The sequence below is a fragment of the Lolium rigidum genome, chromosome 7 (assembly GCF_022539505.1).
Source record: "Lolium rigidum isolate FL_2022 chromosome 7, APGP_CSIRO_Lrig_0.1, whole genome shotgun sequence".
Taxonomy (NCBI): domain Eukaryota; kingdom Viridiplantae; phylum Streptophyta; class Magnoliopsida; order Poales; family Poaceae; genus Lolium; species Lolium rigidum.
Genome location: NC_061514.1, coordinates 17,169,213 through 17,190,745, shown reverse-complemented (window position 1 = coordinate 17,190,745; position 21,533 = coordinate 17,169,213). Strand labels below are relative to the sequence as shown.

Here is a 21,533-nt window from a genome sequence, read left to right as displayed (position 1 = left end):
GTGATGCTGAAGAAATGGTTCTGAATCTAGTTAAAGACTGCTGTGGAGGTATGTACAGACCGGTATCTCTTTGATTGAAACTAACTGTAAAATATTTACATTAAGCAGCAGAGCAGGAAGAGATGCTTGTGAAGAGAAATCTTGGATGTAATTTGAGTTGCGCATATGAACTCTGCTTCTTAGGACTCTGACATGTTTTCTCGTTGTTTCAGGCAGGAAGAGCTCGCTTTCTCTATACCACAGCTATGCATGCAGTTCCATATGCGGGAACAGATCTGTATCGTAGATAACTAGTCAACAGATGTCATTTTCTTTTCTTTTGCAATTGGCATTACGTTGCACCGACTGATCTGGATATCTTGTTCTACTGTATACAGGGGAACTATAGTTCGTCAACAAAATATTCCGCTTCTCTCCATTTTGGACGAAGTTTGTTTCCATAGCGGTTTATGACTCATGTGAGATGATGAGGAACTGGTTCTGAAGCTAATTAAAGACTGGAGCAGAGGTATATATACAGACAGGTATCTCTTTATCGGAATGAACTGTAAAATATTTACATTCGGTAGCAGAGAAAGGAGCTATGCAGGATATAGCTGCAGGGGCAGGATGAGTGACGACGACAAGCTGCAATGCCCGGTCGTCGGCCAGGATCAGGCGATCAGCAACGCGGACGAATGAGGTCCATGGTGTGGGGGCGACGCCGCGGTCTGAGCCAGATGAGTGCGCGTGAGCCCTTGGGCGTCGGCGGTGCTCGGGCCATCTTCTCCGTCTCCGACCGCTGCAGCATCTCCCACATGACCTGCACGTCCTGGTACGCGCATGTCTGGATGTCGTCGTGCAGCCTCACCAGCGCACCTCGGCCATCTGCACAATGGTTTCGTCGTCGATCAGCAGCAGGTACATTTGGCCATATGTAGAGTTGCACTAGTAAAATAAAACGCAAATCAACACATCGATCATCACGAAGTCTTTTGTGTCTTGCTCCAGATCGGTGCGGTGTGTGGGGCGGTTCGTTGCTGGTGGCTTCCCCTCCATGTTTGCTTGCCATGCACACAGTGGTAAGCATGTGTCGCTGGCCATGCCGCCGCTCTCTCATCTCTTGGCCGTATCCTACTCCTGCATACATATGCATGTACAGTTTTTTCCTGTGTACCGGTCGGTGTACGCCTGACCGGTCTCCTACCTTGTATGTATCTCTATCTGCCTACCCATATCCGTCGCCAGTGATGCATGCGTGATGACGTACAGATAGACAATGTGGCTGCATATGCAGATAGGGGTTTGCCACCCACAAGAGACAGGAAAGACTGAACGGCGAATCATGCCACGGAGGAAGTGGCAGTTGCCGCCCAGTGCACAGCATGCATCCTTGTCTACCTACCCATTAATTCCTACCACCTTCTTCAGAATCTTCAGAATATGCTAAGGTACTCCTCTCCGTTTTCATACAGATACATCTCAATCTACGACAACTGATATGGAACGGTGGCAGTATGTATGTATTATGTGTCAACGGCGCATGTCCATCTCAACGATGATATTAAGTTAGCGCAGACATAGATGGGCCGGAAAGTTTGTTCGTCTCAATGTGTCTCACGATTGCGTGACAGATAAAAAACAATACAGTATGAATGATAATGTATATTTCTTTTTAACTTCGGATAAGCACTTGATGGAGCCATGGAGGAAGACATTCCTCCTGGACAAACCCAGGACATGCATGCTAATTTGTGAAGCTAGTTTATACTAATATATGTAACCATCTTTTCCCAACGAAGTGCGGGTCGTACAAACAAACGAAAACCAAGCGCGGCATGGACGCATGGTCGCATGGACTACGGATAGTGGAGTCCAGTGGTGAGCATGCGATGCACGGCGGGGGACACGTGGCACACGAGAGAACTATTCTGCTAGATGCCACAAACTCTCAGGCGAGACTGCGAGAGTGAATGCATATGTACGGGAGATTGTATATTTGTATGGCTTGTCCTGTTGCGCAGAAACTAAACGACAGCCACGCATATGCCTCGTGAGTCGTGATGCGTAGTATCTTGGGTGCCTGCACTATCCTGAAGGTGTACACACCATCAGTTCAGGCGTCAGGCGCTCACGTGACGAAGGACAGGAGCTTCCACTCTTATTTAATGGCGATGTGGATTACGCAGGAGATTGTCAAGGAGATCGACCAAGCAAGCATTGCTAATAGTCCATCGGTGACTGTAAATAGATCAACACAGCATTTTTTGCTACTCATATCCGGTGATAGGCAGAATGATCAGACCATTCAGCCATGTTTCATCCATGAGAAACGATGTGGACGACGAACTGTCCGGCCGGCAGGCGGCCGCCGGCCGGTGAGGTAGCAATCGAACGTACCATGTTTCTTGCGACGCAGCCGCGCGGCGACGACCACCCAGGCGCGCCTCACCGGCACGACCACCGCCTTCTGCCACCAGTCCGTCGACCGATCCCGCCCGTCCAGCATCGATCCCGTACGTCGCCGGCGACTTCGCACACTGTGTTATTGGAGAGGAAGGACTGAAGGAGAGGGACAGACGGCGATGAACACGAAATTAGCTTCCTTATATACGCGTGGAAGATCTGGGAGATTTCGCCACCTAACCCTGTTGGCTAGTCTCCACGTTGCCTCGGGCCAGGAGCCAGGCGCCCATTCCTAATACGACCCCTCGACGTCCATGACTCATCCTACGCGCGACTATTAATTTCAGCAGCTAATTTTTTTCAGCACATAGGAAAACTTGCATCGTTAAGCTGATTGCACGGCCACTTGTGAGTCGTTTAACAACCAAAATTTCTCTCAAAAATATCCCCAAATTTTCGCTTCGTGGGAGAACTTATAGTAACTCAAAGCTCAAGTAACTAATAAGTTTATTGATGATTGGAGCTCTGCAGTTTATGTGTTCTTTACGGTTTTGAATGGAGATTGCTAGTGTTTGTAGTCATCGCTAGATGATCTAAAGATCTATTTATAATTTTATTATTTTTGGAGTTTTTTTTGTATTTTATGGATGATTATCAATAGATAGGTAGATGTTTTCGAAAAAACGTTCGCCTCATGACATACTGACCAAACTTGAAGAAATATTTGGTGGGTCAAATTCTCTTATGGTCGTGTATCTTTTCGAGGAACTTTCTTCACATTAACACCACGAAGAGCTCCATGTTGCTTCTGATCTATGTTGGAGAGCCTGTGGAGTTTGTCTCTCGAAGATTTTGCTTGATTTTGTTCGTGTTCCTTCTAGTCTATGCTTCTTTTTATCGACGATGACTGCTGCTCTTGTGTGTTGCTTCTTTGGGGCCTTAGCACGACAACTTTTTCTCAGTCTGCTACAACAAATTCGACGATAAGCTTTGTTCGACTTCAATAAGGAAGGATCGAGGACGACGGCCCGCCTTCGGCTCATTCGAATACTTGTAGTCATCGCTAGGTTGACCAGAGTCCATTTTGTAATTTTGTTACTTTTGAGTTTTCTTGTATGTTCTTGAGGATTATAAATAGATTAGTGGACTTTTCGGGAAAAAATAAAATACCACTGGTCAAGCTGAAGGAGTTGTGATGCCCTTTCGAAGATTGCTCTCACTTGTGGGGCTCGTTTTCTGAGGCAGCCCGCAGGAGTGTAGCAAGTCAACTGGATGACTTTGGGCAGTGACGCGAGCAAGGACGATGGTGTTATCCATTCTTTCATCAGCCGTACGTGCATTGTAGTATCTGAGAGTGAAACCACGATTTAAGGGGAATTCTCTGATCATGAAGCGCTGCATGGACTTCAGTATAGTTCAACCGACAGCAAGGGAAGCAAATAAAGAAAGGAAAAGAACATTTGCAACAGAGTATGAAGTACACATGTACTGGAAAAATGCTCGTATATATATTCCATGAGTTCTTTTTTACAATGTTATATACTTGCACGTGCAACTCATCCGCCGGGAAACACACAAAATATAGGAGGGCCCAGTGCAATTTACAGAAAATTGGAAGAAATAAAAAGATACTTCACATGGGTCGAGGTAGGTTTTTGTACTTGTATTTTGAGTTTCGAGCTAGTCTTCTAAGTTCTTCATATATTCTTTCGATAGCTTCGAGTTCATTATCAGCTCTTGCTCTGCCACCAAAGAGTCCCCTGACTCGATCAATGCGTCTAGTGTTGGCTGATAAATTATATCAGCATATTAGAAAAGCGATTGGTTTCTCAATACCATCCAATCCAACTGTACTGTGATATTGAAAGAAATGCTAGGAGAACGACTGTAAAGAAAACTCCTAGCGGATTGCCTGAAAGTGAAATACCTTTGGAGGGATAAACGTGGGAAGCTTCTCTCTGTTCTTTCGCTTGAGAAGCTTTTCACCTAGTTGCTCATAACCGCCAATGTCATTTACCCACTGCAACATATGTTAGAATATGAAAAAAAAATTACTTATCCATTTCACGAGACCATTTCCAAAGAATGATACTTTCAGACGGTACACAGACAAATTTGGGGGTTCCATTGTGAAACTTTGTGTAAATATTTCTGTTATTGCGTAGACCTAGTTAGCTTAACCCTGTCTATTTTAATAAAAATTGTATCAATGAACTCTAATTCATGAGACAACCTTTTCGCACATACATAACAAAAAATCAGGTGAAAATATTTTCTAAATCAACCATAACAATATGAATTGGGTCTCTATGTAAAACTCATATCAAATGTTGTAAATCAAAATAAGTACCTTCAAGATAGCCTGGTCATATGTCCTGGATCTCAAAGCTCCATAAAAGTCCAGAGCTGCAACAAGTTGAGATTGTATTTCAATAAGTGACTCAAAGGTAGAAGCTAAAATAGGTACTTTCTTCCCGCAGAAGAAAAAAACTACTAACGGTGCTAAGTGAAAACCAATAACTGAACACGCAAGCCAGTAAGCCACACATCATAGAACCTAAAATTGAGAAAGGTGTGTGTTTTTGAGACATAAATGGTTTTGCTATCATCTAAAGACTCGTGAATCAACATAACATAACATAATGGCATACAACGTACCTGTTCTAGACTGGTTTATGACCATGGATGCAATATGTTTCAAAACATTTACTCCCTTCAAAAAAATAACAGGGCTCTACCTATTTTTTTGAGATAAGCAGATTAAAGGATTCACAGCTATCAAAATCTTTCTTCTCTCCCTTATTCAAATCCCATGGGGACAACAACCAAATTTTTTCACCCAAAGCCATCCAATTTGTATAATTTTTTAAAACAGCAGAAATAATTACTATGGCTATTGCACAGCCAAAAGTTTCCTCTAATATAAGAACATCTGCATATGAATTCGAATGCATTAAAAAAACTGAAGAAATATCATTCTGGTGTATATCTGAAACACGAATGCATTAAAAAACTGAAGAAAGAATCATACTAATGTACTGTATATCTGAAAAATAATTTAGTATATCAAGCCCAAAATAATATCTTATCAAACGAAAAATTAAATTGTTTCTTCTATCTATAATATTAGAAAGAATTTTTAGGCAAAGAAAATACGGTGACGGCCTTTATATTGCAGGTTCCACCATCCAAAACCACACAAGCCTCGTACACTGCAAACTAGAAGACAGTCTTGGTGAAACGAGTACCTTGATTTGGAAACGTATCTACAATGCTTGACACTTCCTCAGAAGATAACCCATCCTTCGTATACATACGGTGAACAATGTTAATTATATCTTCACGGGTGGGCTGCCTGTTATGAATAAATGATTACACTGTACATCAAGTACAATGGTTTGAATTTTTCTTGCATAAGTTAAATGTACCTAGTTGGTATAAGTAAGTATCATGCAAGTACATATAATTAACAAAAAATGCTGAATAAATATCAAATTGGTGCCAATCTTAAAACTAAGGCAATCTGTGAAGTAGAGAATTGAATAAAGGGAGGTTTTATTTTCTGTAGAGCCTATGCAGGCGCCAAATAACAGAAAACATTAAAACAAAAATGAAATAGCAAGATTCCTTGAGATGCAAGGACAAACATACCAGTAGAACTTTTCCATCCTCCCATCACGAATCAAAGGAGCATATAGTGTTGAAAAATCATTTCCAGTTGCTATTATTGGCACTCTATGTGTAATGTCAGATTCTCTCCATTTCTGCCCAATGCTAACCCTGGTAGGATTATCCGCCAAGTTCATCAAAGTTCCAACCACGATTTGGTTATTGACCGTCATTTGTGTGTTTCCTGGCAACAACAGTAACATTTAGTAGTTAGGTTTTTTCCCAACTAGCAATGTTGATATGTTTGAACAATAAAATATAATAGTAATCAACGATGTAAATATAAGGTTCAATTTTTATTAAAAAGATGCTTTGCACACAATGATGAAATGGGACACATGAAGAAAATATCCAAGCTTTTGATTAAAAGGCTGAAACATAAATATAAAGGTCCACTATAATTAACAATACCATCGAAGAACAATAATTACCAAATCTTCCAACACCAGCATCTAGGTCATTGATCATCAAACAACTCATTTTCCCCTATACCATGAAAAAACTTGTGAAAACATAGTCTTGTAAGGAAAAAATCAGAAGCATCATCATTATGGCAACATTAGCATAATGATTCGGTAGATGACATAAAAGAGTAAATCACTATGGAGCACTTCCACTTCCTGGGAGATGTAAGCTCCAAGTCATGAAAATATTTCATCATAGCAAGATACGAACACATTGAAGTAGACAATGGAACACTGTATTAAGATGATAAAAGAGTAACGAGTACCATCCTTGGTAGTTCAGGAGCATTTCCCCTATCGCACATTAACAATCTTGATCTACAATCTTTTATCTTAATAATTTTCAATTATTGCATAAAGGGAATCACTGGGTAGCTCAACAGTAGGACACAGAGTTGTGCTGCCAAGCCTTCCAGATCTGAATCGCGCCTTTTCTTAAGAATATGTCGGGGTGCTAGACTGCTTGTGCCCCTGGGCCTCTTCTTTTCCTATTATGGAAGTCATCAAGCTAGTTTGACTGCTAGAGCTACAATGTATGTAATTCTACTCGTCAACATACGTAAATGATCAAGTACTGTGTGCTAATGCATAAGTCTGTAATATTAATAACAATATTTCCTTCCATGCTCACTGGTCAATTCTCAGAAAAACTGAATTTGAAAGGCACATTATGAAATTGAGTATCTGAATACACCTTCTTACTTGGTTTTGAACTACTTGAGATGCCGTTCTGTATCGATCACGTATAAGCCTTCCAGGTTCTCCTGCAACATGAGCAGAAAAAACCTGAGCAACTAACGACAAATACAATTAGTCGTACGCTTAAGGAAAATACAAGATAACTTTCAATATTCAGTGTATTAATGTAAGTCAATGACAACTTTAATGGCCTGTAAATGATGTCAAATTTTTAAGGTGTCAGTTTTCTTCATTGTTTATAAAGGAAACAACTAAATAAGGGGTTTGGTTTTGAGGTTTACATGAACAAAAAAGAGTGACATCTCGACAGCATGCAGAGTAAACCAAGCTGGCAAACATAAAATAATTCAGATGTTTCTTGACCTGCTCTTTCAGATTCGAGCTCTCCAGCAGACATAATAACAGGCTCAACACCCATTGCTTTAAATATAAGTTCAGTTTGGAATGTTTTCCCTTGGCCTTTTCCACCCCAGACACCTGCATGGTTGAATGTTACTCAATATCATTAAATGATAAAGCATGACAATGGATTACACCACAGTACTACTAGTTCTTTCTCATATTATACTCACATAGATATGAACAATAGAGTGGAGAACGATACCGAGTATAAGGGGAATCTTGATATTAAGATTATTTGCAAGGTAGTTCTTTACAATGTGGATGGCTGCAAACAACAAACAGTCCTTTAGCACATGTACCTGGAGAAAAAGATTACAAAAATGTTAAGCAAATGACAGCTACTTCTGAAAATTGTATAAAATACTGCGCCTCGACTCTTAAAATATCCTACAGAACTAAAAAAATATAATGTTTTGTACTTTCAAACATTTACCCCTCTCAAAAGCCAAGATATTAATTAGGATGGGCTTAGCAGAATCTCTACTAAAGCACATGTATGATTTGCTGCTACTAAATATGATGTACACATTGTATGTCGGTATTTAACAGGTTGACTAAAATAGATCCAGCCTTGTGACTTGATTGCTCTATGCTGATCAATCATTCAGTGAAGCATATTTCGGTCACTGGAACATCCTTGTATAATATCAATAGTGATTATAGTGGAAAAAATGAATATATGATGCACGGGCAACTAGTTGCTAAAATTAGTTTCCGATGTGAAGTTAGTAGCCAGACCATTGGCAGTTTTCATATACATATATGGATACTTCAATTTGCGTAGACACAAATTCAGATGAAATGCACTTTTTGGAAACGTTGGGATCTCAATACCTGATTAACAGAATGCCGCGAAGTTCCTTATACGTTAAATTGCTTACCAACTTTATCCTGTAACACAAGGAATCTGCAGTGTCAAATACCTGTCAATCAGATACTGAGAAGACCGTAATAATACGGAGGATGGTCAAATACACCAGATTCCAGAATGGGTGTGCACGAACTAAACAAACTCACGAGGAATGCGGGTGCGATGTAGTAATCTCCCTGCAGATACTCGAATTTCCTGGTCGCCTTCTGACGGTAATCGAACACGATGTCCGCTGCAGCCACATTCCACAAGGAAATGTAAAAAATGTAAAACTGAAAAATACCAGGATCTTGAGTTGAGCTAAAAATATCAATCTCTTCAGTTTCAGTGAGTATTTACTATTTAGTGCATTCCTGAACACATAGAAACGTGAGCTTATAACTGCTACTCCGGCCCAAACTAATTGGATGTTGTGTCAATTAATTTGGGCCGGAGGGAGTACCAAACTTTATCTAATGGCTTGAATGGAAGGGCAATGGGGAGCGTACAGTCTCTTCCGAGGAATTTTCCGACGAAGAGGTCGTCGATGACGCCGCTCCGGGCGCCAACGGCGATGTTCATGTTCTCGGCCTCCTTCCCGAGGCGGTAGAGGTAGTCGTCGCCCTGGCCATCCGTCGCCTCCCACGAGGACTGCTTCGAAAGCTTCCCCCCATGGCCCGCCTCGTCCTCCTCGCCGCCGGCGGTGGGCTGGGGAGACGCCGACGAGGTGGACGCGCAGAGAATGGAGGGGAAGGCGGGGCAGAGGCGGACTCGGTTGGGGGCTCTGAGGTTGAAGCTGGGGCCGGACCGGGAGGGGAGGAGGATGTGGTGGCGGGAAGCGGCGGCGAGGGAGGTGGTGGCCATGGCGTGGCGGGGAGGGCAAGGCTGGGCCGATTGTGTATGTGATCGGCGGCTGTTTGTGGGGAAGCCTCGTACGGCGCTGGGGCCTTATCGGCAACGGTCGTTCAGGAATACCTCAAGCAAAATAATCGTTGTCTATGCACAAAAAAGGCGCGTTACAGAAAAAGCTCAAAACTAGGGTCTAGCGGTAGTAATTTGATGCAAAAAATACAATCATTTGTTCGCTATAATAAATCTTTTCGGCAATAAATCAGTAGAAATGCTACACTTACGGGATTCATTGGTGCAAATCAATTAGCTCCCCATAATTTCATGGATGTGATGCCTCATGTCTCTCCATGTTTGCCCGTGAGTACCATCCTGTAAGATTCATTCCGTAGGTGTAGTGTTTCCCATATATAACTTGTAATGTGGTATACTGCAACTCATGTTGTGATTTTTTCGCAAATCACAAATGATTGTATGCTTTTACTGGGATTACATCGACAAGTTTTTACCCGCTATCCACATTTGTGTACTTCCATGATACTTCAACTTAGAGGTACATTTCTGCGAACCACAATGATTGTGGAGAGTCATCAAGCATGTTAACCAATAAAAAAAAATGGATTTTAGGTCTTTATGGATCAAGGAATTTCATAACAATTTGGGAGGATTTCAATCCATGGGAGCTTTTCTCATGGTCTCCTTGGCCTTGAGGCGGCAATGTAGCCGATGGAAGTCCCCTTCGCGGCGCTCTCGTGTTCTCTGCTTCATATCTATTGGTGATTGTTGTTTTCTTCTTCTCTGCGTCAGATCCAACACGTGTGGTCCACATGCTTCTCGATCTGGGCTATCATGAGGCTGTCAGGAAGGATCTCTTGGGAAACACTTAGTTGGTTGCTAGCTTTGTTTCATATTAGTTGTTGATGATTTAGTATAGAGTTCTACTAAGTAAATATGGAAGTGGGTAACATAGTACCGTCGATACTCTCGGCACATGAAACCACAACCTTCAAGTATAATAAGCTACAATTTCTCTCACTAGATGGAGCGGTACAAAAATTATTTCTACACATAGTACAAGTAACTAGTACTACTAGGAACCGAAGGGCGGGGAAGATGAGAGTTGTTTTTCTAGCGTGCATGATATTGTGTATCCTACCATTCTGTTTGTCTAGATTCAATACATTTGCAATATTTGGAACATGGTGAAACATAATAACGTTTGGCAGAATGAATCATGAGGCAAGCAACAGTGCAAATCTTACTGTAACAACGTGCACGATAGATGTCGTGCATAGCAGAACCTCATTCCTCCAGGGGAAGATGGGTATCTACATGATTGTGCACGCCGCGTTTGATTTGTCATCGGAGAACGCTTCCATGTACCCTAACCCCTTGAGGCTGCGGAGAGCCCAACACGCTAGCCAGATTGACTTTGTTCTCACTACAAGAATGGATATGAGGGCTTGTTTAATTTGCAAGGTGACCCCTAGGGAGTGTGTTGTGGTGGAACATAAGCTTGTGGTGACCGATATTTTGGCTGATTTTCAGTCTCATAGCCGATATTTTGTCCGGTTTTGAGTCTAATGGCCGATATTTTAGCCGATTTTCAGCGGAATTTCTCTGAAATTCGGTCTGGCAGTTGACATTTTCGTCTTATAATCTTGTAGAATTATGTATTAGCTCAAATTTTCCATCCTACTGATTCAAATGCAAGGAATCAAGGTAATACTTATGTTCGATACTCCAATATAATTTTTACATAGAATATTTTTAAAAAAAATAGCGTAAAAAATTAGGATTTACAGAGAAATAAGCCGATAAATGACCGACCGATAAAATCGATTAATCAGACGATAAGCGATTAACCTCCATTTTGAGGCCGACCGATAAGTTACGATTAACGGTTTCTTAAACATTGGATGCAACCAATTCAATCTCCATCATCGGATCCAATATAGTTCTTCATGTTCTAGCAAGTTTTCCATTCTCAGCTGGATTTCTTTTTGTTTTGCTACCACTTTGTCCATCAACGCCCCACTCATGACCTTGTTCAGGTCCTTATGTAACTCCAACTACCTCTTTCTACGTCCTTTTCACACACCCTTGTCTCATTTATGCAAATAATCACGCACTTCTTTCGTGTGTTCACTCAATGAGAAATCTACATGGAACTGTTTCGCTCTTTCCCGTGCAGTTTGGATGATCTGTTAACTTATCGATTTCTCACAGAGCCAACGCGCCTCAAATTTTCCTTCTCCGAGGCATATGTTGAATACGTGCATTTAAATTAATGTTAATCAATACACCCGGTGATTAGACTTGTTATAGTCCTCATTAACCACTCCAACTAAAGGTAACATCACAACATATCCCGGATCACACAGCGAGGTACAATATTTATTGGATCTTTCCTCTACAACTTTTGAATAGATCACCCAAGTAGCCCATGTCCTTCATATTGCATGCTCTCAAAGTATCACGGAATGCTTGCATGCATCATTTTGGTATCCTGTTGCCCCCTTCCTTCTCACTCACAAACATGATTTCATTGAAGTATCCCACAATGATCCAAGGAAGATCAACTGATGCATGCGAAGTTAAGATATACTCCCACATCAAATGTTTCTTGTCACTACTAAGCTCACCATATAAACCGGTGAGGTACCATCTCGCGCCACTGTGCTCATCTATGTCAATATCAATGAATTTAGGGATTATGTCCTTTGATGTGACTTTGGTCAATCTCCTTGTTCCAGAACATCACCAAAAAATACACTTCTCCCACCGCTTTCCGAAACTAGCATCTCATCAAACTTCAACCTTATTTGCAATTTTTCTTCCTTAGCTCTACCCAATTGTGTTTCAGACATAAAACACACATCCGATTTTATTTGCTTCTGAAGAATCGAAAGTGTGGGAACTGAAGAGGAGTTACACACATTCCTCAGCATTCCATCCTACGATTTTCAGGTCCCAATGGAGCCCATCGAATGAGCCCGCTGGTGAATTAGAAGGTGATTGAGAATTGTCATTCTCCCCATTGTGCCTATTACGCAGTTTAGAGTTATCTTGTTTACCAACATCCTAGTCATCATTGTTTAGTTCAGCATCATCCAACTCATCCTTATCCGTGATTTTTACCATACCTTTGTTAACCCTTCTCATGTGAATAGGGAGGAGCCTTTAACTCTCTCATGTTAAGTCTCTATTTAGCCAATCTTTCAGCATCAGTCATTTCAATGTCTTTTTTTCACTAGGCTAGTAGTTGTGTCCATCAATTCTCGATCTTTTGTAATGTTCCTCTTAGAGTGATTCTGCCAACCAACATACTCTCATCTTCCTCGACCGCAAGCACCAACCTCTTGTCCTCCCCTTTAGAAATTCATACCAAAGCCTCAGTTACACCAAAACCTGGAGCAAGACAGATACCAATTTTCACTATCAGCTCTCAGCCAACCCCCCTCCCACCCGCACTTCAGCTTCGTTACATCATGTTCTTCAACACCGTGGTCTATGTGGATATGTCCAAGGAAACCACATGCACCGAATTTTTTTGCAAATTTCTCATATTGGATTTGAAGAACTCTCTTTATATAGATATTCCCAGCAAGGTTTCGATCAGTATACCCATCTAGCATATTGTGGGTCTGAACCCACACTCAAATCTGATTAAGCTTAACTGAATATGGTGAAACAAGGCCATCATTAGGCTCAACGATCATGGCGTTCTGCTGAAAAATCCACATGACACATTCAGTAAGCTTCATCCAATCCCTCAAGCAAGAGCATTGGATTGTGAACAAGTTTTCTACCAAAGCTCGAATATTTCACTTCACTCGTTGGACTCCAAGTTGCCATCATGTGTTGCTCGAAGGTTTGAGTAGTGAAATAGTTCGTTGTGTGAACTCAAGCTAAGGCAAGCCACGTACTTTACCCGTTCCTTAGGAACATCCTGCTCCTCGTCAAAGATCAGATCCGTCAAAACCTAGTCTTTGTAGCATGCATGCTTCCTCTTTCTTACTCCCCAAATCCCCCGCCTAGTTGGCAGAAGTGTAGACCCCTCGCTAAGGAACGATGACGAAAGAACTCGATGGAGAAGTAGGCGCATGTTGAACCTAGGGTTTAATCTTTGGTGGGCTAGGGTATCAGTGTCCTCCTAACCATCCAAATATTTCGATTAGTAGTGCATAGTATGAGTTATATCGGACACGTCGTTAGCACTTAACTTCCATCGTAGGCATCTCATTAAAAAAAACTTCCATCATACGCACATCTCGCACACTATATATAGCATCTCTGCCTGAACTTTTAATTCCTTTTTAGCATATAATAATAACCACAAGTTTTATTAGGTAGTCTTTATTATAGGAATACAGCACACTTCAGGTGAATTGTGAAGCTAAATATGGCGACCAAAAGTAAGCGAAAATACATATTTAGCAAGATTATGGGCATCCGTGTTGTGCTCCCGACGCTCGTGGTTAAAATGGAAGTGGCAAACTGTTGCCGCCTGCATCCATGACCTATTGCTTCAAGCCCTCACAAAGTTCGTTAAATCCTTGACGAAATTATCCCCAAACCTCTTCTGCACGGCGGCGTCCATCAAGAATTCCTTCCACTTCGTCCCTTCCCCCTCCCATCCGTCCGCCATCGCCGTGTCCACGGCGGCGCTCACGTCCCCGCGCCCGAACCACCCATCGCCATCACGACGTGCGACCTCCACCCCGACGCGGAGGTCCCGCGCGAACAGCGCGGCGTTCAGGTACTGGTCGCCCTTCATCGGCAGCAGCACGAGCCGGCAGCCAGCGACGAGCCCCTCCACGACGGAGCTCAGCCCGGCGTGGTTCACGAAGCATCCCACGCTCCGGTGCCGCAGGATGTGCTGCTGCTGCACCCACCCAGTGTGCACAACGCCCCTCCCCTTCGTCCTCTCCGCGAACCCCGTCGGCGTGCACCTCTCGAGCTCCGCTTCCACGTCCGCGCCTCTGGGGAAGTTGAGAACGACCAGGAACGGCCGGTTGCTGGCCTCTAAGCCAAGCAGGAGCTCCGTCGCGGCGGCCACCGGGAGGAACGTCTCGCTCCCGAAGGAGGCGAACACGACGGCGCTGTCCGGGAAGGAGGAGAGCCACTGCGCCCACCGCTCGTCGAGCTCGCCCTTCGGCGGCTCCGGCACGACCGGGCCGGTGACGAGCACCGGCTTGCCGTGCTGGGCGGTGAGGTAGCGGAGGTAGGGGCCTTCCATCTCGAAGCACGTCTTAATGACGAGGGCGTCGCTCGCCTGGACGCCGGCGAGGAGGCGGTCGTACACGCAGGGCTCGCCGTGGAAGCTGGTGAACACGTAGGTGAAATCTGCGGCCTGGTAGGCCGGGACCGTGGCGAGGGAGGACGACGGCGGGAAGCCCGCTGGCGCCAACTGGAGGTCTCCGGCGGACGGGACGGCACCGACTTGGCGACGCGCGGGGACCATCAGGTAGGCGCCAGCGACGGCAGAGAAGACGGAGAACTGGAGCGTCTTGATGCCGAGCGGCGCCGCGATCTCGGTAACCCAGGGGGTGGCAAAGTCGAACAGCAGGGCGTCGGGACGGAGCTCCGCGAGCAGGGCCGCCACCTGCGGCCTTGTGCCGTCGACGGCCACCTTAAGCAGCTCGGCGCCGTCCGCCGAGACTTCGGCCGTGCTCTCGGCTCCCTCGGGGAGTCCCGGCACGCGCGGGAGGCTCAGCGGCGCCACCGCCACTGCCGACGACCCCAGCATGGCCTCGACGCGAGGGACGTTCGCCGCGGCCGACAGCAGCGTGACCCGCACCCCGTTGCCGGCGGCGACGAGCTTGCGCGCCAGCTGCACGAACGGGCTTATGTGGCCGAATGCGAGGAAGGGAAACAGCACGACATGCATGTCGGCGCTGGCCATCGTGCTTGAATGTTCGATGATGTACGCGGTCTGCTTATTGTGATTCATTTAGCAGCTGCAGCTGGAGTGAGGTTTTATTGACACTTCACTGTTGCAGCGGCTACCACTAGGTTGTTGCGCCTCTTCAAAATAATTGATTGCTTTCACAGTGTCACATGATACAGCCATCATATGGACGATCCTCCTCCACACAACACAACTACCCAAACCGGACCTATGACAGGGATCTAGCTATGGATCTTTAGGCGATTTACACAAAAATAACCCAAAACTGAAAGAAAAGCACAGACTGATCCTCCGGCGAAACTATTTCACGGATCTAACCCTTTTGTGTGGCGCCCCTCTCAAGAGCGCCACACATGCCCATGTGGCGCCCCGGCGCCGGCGCCACACACCCATCCGACGTGGCCGTCGACGCCGATTGCTGGTGACCCCGATCCGACGTGGCGAGCACGAGTGGCGCCGCTCTCGCCGGCGCCACACTTTGAAGTGTGGCGCCCCGGCAAGGGCGCCACACATTCACTTAAGTTTGGGCCGCGCGCGCCCCAGCCCGACCCTTCTTCTTTCTTTCTTTCTCTTCTCTTCTCCTCCCTCTCTCCCCAGCCCGGTTCTCTCTCTCTCCTCCCTCTCCCCCCCCCCACCAAATCCACCACCAAATCGTCAGATCTGTCCGTGGAGATCGTTCCCCATCCATTTGTCAAGGTAATCTCCTTCAAATCTTCTTCATTCATCCACTAATTTCATAGATCGGGCTAGATTTGGACATGAACCCTAGACATGTTTTTTTCTTTTGTGCACTCTATATTGTATTGTTTGTGTTGGAGATGGTAGCCTCATGTATGCATGTGTTTGAACCATAGATTTGTAGAAATCTACATATGAAATTTCACATGTATGTGTATGAACTCTATGTATGTATGTGTATGTATGTGTATGAACCACATGTATGCCTAGTATTTGTGATGGAGTAACTCATATTTGTTAGTGGAATGGATCGTAATATGGTTCAAAAATGTAAACATGTAGGATGGCCGGTCCCGGTGGACGGGGAAGGGGCCGCCGCGGTCCTGGGCGCCCCCCGGGCCGGGGAAGGGGCCGCCGCGGTGGAGCAGCAAGGGCCCCACGGTCACCGTCACCTGCATCCTCCTCGTCTTCGCATGAGGAACGCTGCTCCGAGTTACCCACTCGGCATCAAGCGGCTACCGGACAAGTTCGCCGAGTTCGTCGACGGCCACGAGCCGGCGCACTTGCAGCTACGGGAGGCTAGCTGCAACTTCTGCCGCTGGTCCGTGGAGGTCCTGTTCGACGGGCAGGGCAAGATGTACCTGCACACGGGGTGGGACAAGTTCGCCCGTGACCTCCACCTCGAGCCCGGCTGCCAGCACACCTTCCTGTACGAGAGGGACGACGACATGATCGTCAAGGTGTTCGACGACACCGCCTGCCGTGTGCACTACCCCCACACCGGCGAATCCGGCTCCGACACCGATATTTAGATCGTCGAGTGTTGTCAACTCTATCTTCGTTGCTTCGTGTTGTTTGAATGCTATCTTAAATTGTATGAAACTATGTGCTACGATGTTAGGTTTGATGATGTTATGTCCATGATGTGTGTACAAAATGGCTGTTGATATGATGTGTGTATGACATAGCTTTTGACATGATGGCAGTTTTGTTGGAATATGGTACGATTTTCCATGGTTTTAACACATGTCAATGCGTGGCGCCCTTCCCACTGGCGCCACATTGCACAGTGTGGCGCCCGTGGCATCGGCGCCACACATGCATGTCTAATAGTTCATATAAGTTGGCATGTGTGGCGCCGATGCCACGGGTGCCACAGAAGCATGTGTGGCGCCAGTGGCATCGGCGCCACATAAAGAGGGTCGCCAAAACGGCTAAGGACTTATCGTCCGGAGCCCCTGGATGTTTTCGACCCAATAGTTCATATAAGTTGGCACGTGTGGCGCCGATGCCACGGGCGCCACACTTGCATGTGTGGCGCCAGTGGGAAGGGCGCCACACATTGACTTGTGTTAAAACAATGAAAAATCCTACCATATTCCAACAGTTTTGACAACAAGAACATTGCACTGAATATGTACCACACATTGACACAAGCATAATGGTTCAAATGACAAATAAGGTTCGACGACATCAAGGTTTCAATTACAATAAGGTTCAACGACACGAAGGTTCGAGAAGATCAAGGTTCGGACAACATAAAGGTTCGACAACAAGAACATAGCCAAAGGGACATCATCTGCGTCGCAAAGGCTCCCTCCCCCTTGCCTTCTTCTTCTTAGCTTCTTCGACCAATTCTTCCTTCTCCTTTAAGTCACGAGCCAACGCGAACGACCGAATCGAAGAAGTGGTGGCGCTCCTCCGTCTTTGCAGCTTCCGCTTGAGCTCTCTCCTCCTTGATGCGTTCAGCCTCCCTAGCCACCTCCTCTAGGTGCATCCTATTGGCCCTCTCCCTCGCAATTTGCTCAAGTTGGCAGCTCCTCAGGAATTTTATCCGTGCCTCGCGGTCCCGTTCGGCCTTCAGCTTGGCATTCCTCCTCTTGTGGAACAATATGTATTCCTCATACTGTTTTTGCATACGGGCACGCTCCGCCATGTTGTTGTCTTCCTCCTCCTTCTTCTTCCTCTCTAGTTCTTCCTTCTCCTTCTTCCGCACCGTCCTTACCGCCTCCTCCCAAGCGGACTCCTCCTTCTCATTGCCCTCCCATGCTCCCTTCCCCTTGGTGGGTTGAGTTGCCATACCTGTAAACCAAATTGAAAAACCAAAGTTAGTCATGGAATATGAAAATAGAAAGTACAATGCAATTAGTAACTTCGAGACACATACGGATAAGGCCCCGCTAGGTATCGTAGCATACTAGCACCGCGACGGCCACCTCTACTAAGCCCTACGTGAATCCTTTGTTGCCTTGGAGCTTGTCGCCATTGTGGTTGATGCCTTGAGGCTTGTTGCCTTGGAGCTTGTTACGTAGGAGCTTGTTGCCGTTGGGCTTGTGTGCTTGGGGTTTGTTGCTGTTGGGCTTGTGTGCTTGGAGCTTGTTGCCGTTGGGCTTGTGTGCTTGGAGCTTGTTGACGCGTTTGGCTTGGAGGAGGTTGACGCGTTTGGCTTGGAGGAGGTTGACGCGTTTGGCTTGGAGGAGTTTGACGCGGTTGGCTTGGAGGAGTTTGACGCGGTTGGCTTGGAGCTTGTTGGCTTGGAGCTTGTTGGCTTGGGGTTTGTTGGCTTGGAGGTTGATTTGAAGCTTGTTGGCTACTTGATGCTTGACTTGTGCTAGCATCATTGCCCTTTGATTTTTTGCCGGATGTGCACTTCCTTTTATTGTGGCCCTTACTATTGCATGATCCACAATTAGTTGGCTCGCGAGACTCTTGGAATAACTTGTTTCCCGAATGACCCCATCTATCCATATCTCCGTGATACCTCTTTGTCTTTCTTCTTCCACGTTTCACAACCTTCCATTCCGGATCTGGCCAAACTTGCACTCCATGATACTCCGGCCATTGTGATTGATCCAAGTAAGGAGAAAACCTTGGAGCCCATGTCCTCTTTGTGGCTTCGATTGAGAACTCGGACTCCCGAACGGTGAGCGGGTTATTGTAGTCGACACGTCTAGTGCGTGCCGCTGTGAGCAAGTGGGAGCAAGCCAAATGAAGCAAAGAGGGCCTCCTGCATGTGCATTCACATGTCTTTAGGGACACACGGAAAGCCCGGCCTCCATGTTGGACACCACCTTGTGTGGTGCCTCCCTGTTGCGGTCAGAAACCCACCGGCGGGCAGCGACGAGCAACACCGTAGAGCCGGGAATCTCCCAGGACTGCGGCTGGCCCTGGTCCCTCCGTGCGACGGCCCGCAAAGCCTTCTGCACACACGTCCGATGCTGTCGCAAGGGCGTGCCACCTGACCTATACCTGGTCAGGAAGGTGTTGGATGATGCCTCGCTTAGTTTCCTGCATGGCATATACGTAAACGTTAAATACGAGCCTCGATCGGCTCTCAAGTTGTCCTGTGAATCGGCTCAAAGAGCCGATCCACCCATGATGCGTACGAGGTGTACGATCAGATGGTGGTCCTGCTTGATCAAGATAAAGCTGAAGCGACCTACTACGATTTGGGGTTTTCACCGCATAATCGGAACATCCTACTCGTGATTGGGCATCGCGCTCGCGCACGGTGATCGTAAGCCGATCCTAGACAGGGCCTAAAAACCAACACGAAGTTGATCCTCGGAACGTCCTGTCTAGGGCTAGCAAACGACACCCTACGCGCCGCTGGATCCTCCAACCCTTTGTAAGGCCTAACAATGCAGATATTAAACTAATCCTTGAAGAACAAGGAGCAATCATAACGGATCGGATCTACTAAATAATGATCAAGCGGGGTGCCGCCCTTACACCCGTGACAAGCGTAAGGGCGGCTAGATGCCTAAGGGTTGCACGACGATAGCATATGATACGAAGAACAATGCTAACCCTAAAAACACCTATGATAACTACGTTGCTCGCCATCAAAAAGGCTTCGATGCGAGCAACGCATGGAAGACGAATAAACGTGTGCTGCCTAGATCGCAAGATGCGATCTAGGCAGCATGGTGCTTACCGGAAGAAACCCTCGAGACGGGGGAGTTGGCGATGCGCCGAGATTGGTTTGTGTTGAACGTTGGTTGTTGTTTATTTCATAAACCCTAGATACATATTTATAGTCAGGGGACTTTCTAATTCAGGCGTGCACCTAACCGTGCACGGGTAAAACTCTAACTTCTAACCGACACGTATCCTACTATGGTACAGATACACGGGCAATTAGCCCAAACTTGGTACACAAGGCCGATTCATGCATTTCTTCTATATATATTCTTCAAGCCCATCTCCAATTGCGGCCCACCTCTGATCCGGTCAAATTCTGGTGATAACACATGCCCCCCTGATTTTGGAAATGACATTTCCAAAATCATTACGCTTTTCCTTCGTCGGGTCATGTCGTGGCAGAGCAGAAACCGCCACAGAATCCTTCATCATGATGCCTTGCCTCCTCCACTTCTCCGCGTGGCCTGACAACTTATTTTTTCCTTCTGTTGGGCACCACTTCCTCGGAAACTGCTGTGGCATTGAACCTCCACTGTATCCTTTATTTAACCGCGTCGAGCAGTTCGCCCTTTCACCCTCCTGCTCCGTACTAGCCATCGGCAAAGAACCCCCATTCCTCCGTAGCCATGTCTTCTTCCTCCTCCTCCTCCTCCTCAAACCTCTCCGATGTATCATCTCCCTTCCGTGAGCCGACGCCAGAGTGGGGCTCGTTGGCGGCGCACGACATCCTCGCCCCAACGACGTGGGACAAGGAGGAGCACGATTCCTCCATCTGGTCCGAGGATGACAAATCCTTGACCGACGGAGAGGACGACCTCCTATTCCTCGTCGACGGGGAGGAGGAGGCGGAGAGCGAGGACGACCGCTTCTCCTGGGACGGCTACACCTCCTCCGAGGACGAGGTGGAGGATAACGACGACGACTCCCTCGAAGGTTACCCACCGGTGAAGCGCCTCCGCGCCTGGTGGGACGACGACAGTGATGACGACGATGAGGAAGACGAGGCTCCCGTAGAAGGCTACGGGAGCAGCGATGAGGAGCCTATCGGCCAGCTGCGCCGGCGGCAGTGACGACGGCGACGAGGGCAGCAACGGCCCTTAGATTAGGGACTAGTAGTAGTCGGCTTTTGTTCTTTCTTCCCCGAGCAATCGGCTCTTTCTTTGTAAGAAATCCCACTATTAATGAAGAGAGTATTCCCCAATTAGTCTTACTTTCTTGTCGACTTTGCCGATTGTCGAAACGAAGTCGCTGTACCAAGAGCCGACGACAGGGCATCAGCTTGCACTATAACCGCGATCCGAGGCCAAGCCGTTGCCTATCCACACGGTCCAACAGGTCTAGCTTCCGTCCAAACCATCTCAAACGTGCAGTTTGGACTCCTCAACAACCACTAGGATGACTTATCCCAAATATTATGATTGAGCTTGCCCCTCTAGAGTCGATGGCAATGCATCGGCTTTTATTATTCTGAAGTCGATGCCCATGCATCGGCTGTACGCATACTGTTGTCCCTTCATGCTTGTGCATCGGCTGTGATTTTTTTTTTACAGGACGATTTTAAAATCGGCCTCCATATCTCACTGCCCATCCTCCCACATGCTTGGGAAATACTTCTTGAGATGTTGGCCATTGACGGCCACTGGGAACTTCACACCATCCAACTGTTCAAGCATGTAGGCATTGCCCTTCGAACCTGGAT

At 46.3% G+C, this 21,533-nt stretch overlaps 3 protein-coding genes across 3 annotated transcripts; all 3 read right to left on the bottom strand.

Annotated features, from left to right (window-relative positions):
* Positions 1 to 661: 661 nt before the first annotated feature.
* Positions 662 to 2,488, bottom strand: LOC124670974. The gene is made up of 2 exons (XM_047207430.1): positions 2,380 to 2,488; positions 662 to 867 (listed from the first exon to the last, which is right to left on the bottom strand). Exons 1-2 carry the CDS (start codon positions 2,486 to 2,488, stop codon positions 662 to 664), a joined length of 315 nt encoding a protein of 104 aa, XP_047063386.1.
* Positions 2,489 to 3,858: 1,370 nt separating this feature from the next.
* On the bottom strand, positions 3,859 to 9,348 carry LOC124679191 (ribulose bisphosphate carboxylase/oxygenase activase, chloroplastic). Its single transcript, XM_047214994.1, has 12 exons — positions 8,979 to 9,348; positions 8,637 to 8,722; positions 8,501 to 8,510; positions 7,822 to 7,884; positions 7,581 to 7,694; positions 7,221 to 7,282; positions 6,486 to 6,540; positions 6,037 to 6,238; positions 5,634 to 5,740; positions 4,736 to 4,791; positions 4,313 to 4,405; positions 3,859 to 4,173 (listed from the first exon to the last, which is right to left on the bottom strand). The coding sequence occupies exons 1-12, from the start codon at positions 9,331 to 9,333 to the stop codon at positions 4,066 to 4,068; spliced, it is 1,311 nt and encodes a 436-aa protein (XP_047070950.1). The 5' UTR covers positions 9,334 to 9,348; the 3' UTR covers positions 3,859 to 4,065.
* A 4,297-nt stretch (positions 9,349 to 13,645) lies between these two features.
* Positions 13,646 to 15,329, bottom strand: LOC124679190 (anthocyanidin-3-O-glucoside rhamnosyltransferase-like). Its single transcript, XM_047214993.1, has one exon. It carries the CDS (start codon positions 15,272 to 15,274, stop codon positions 13,850 to 13,852), a length of 1,425 nt encoding a protein of 474 aa, XP_047070949.1. The 5' UTR covers positions 15,275 to 15,329; the 3' UTR covers positions 13,646 to 13,849.
* Positions 15,330 to 21,533: the final 6,204 nt, after the last annotated feature.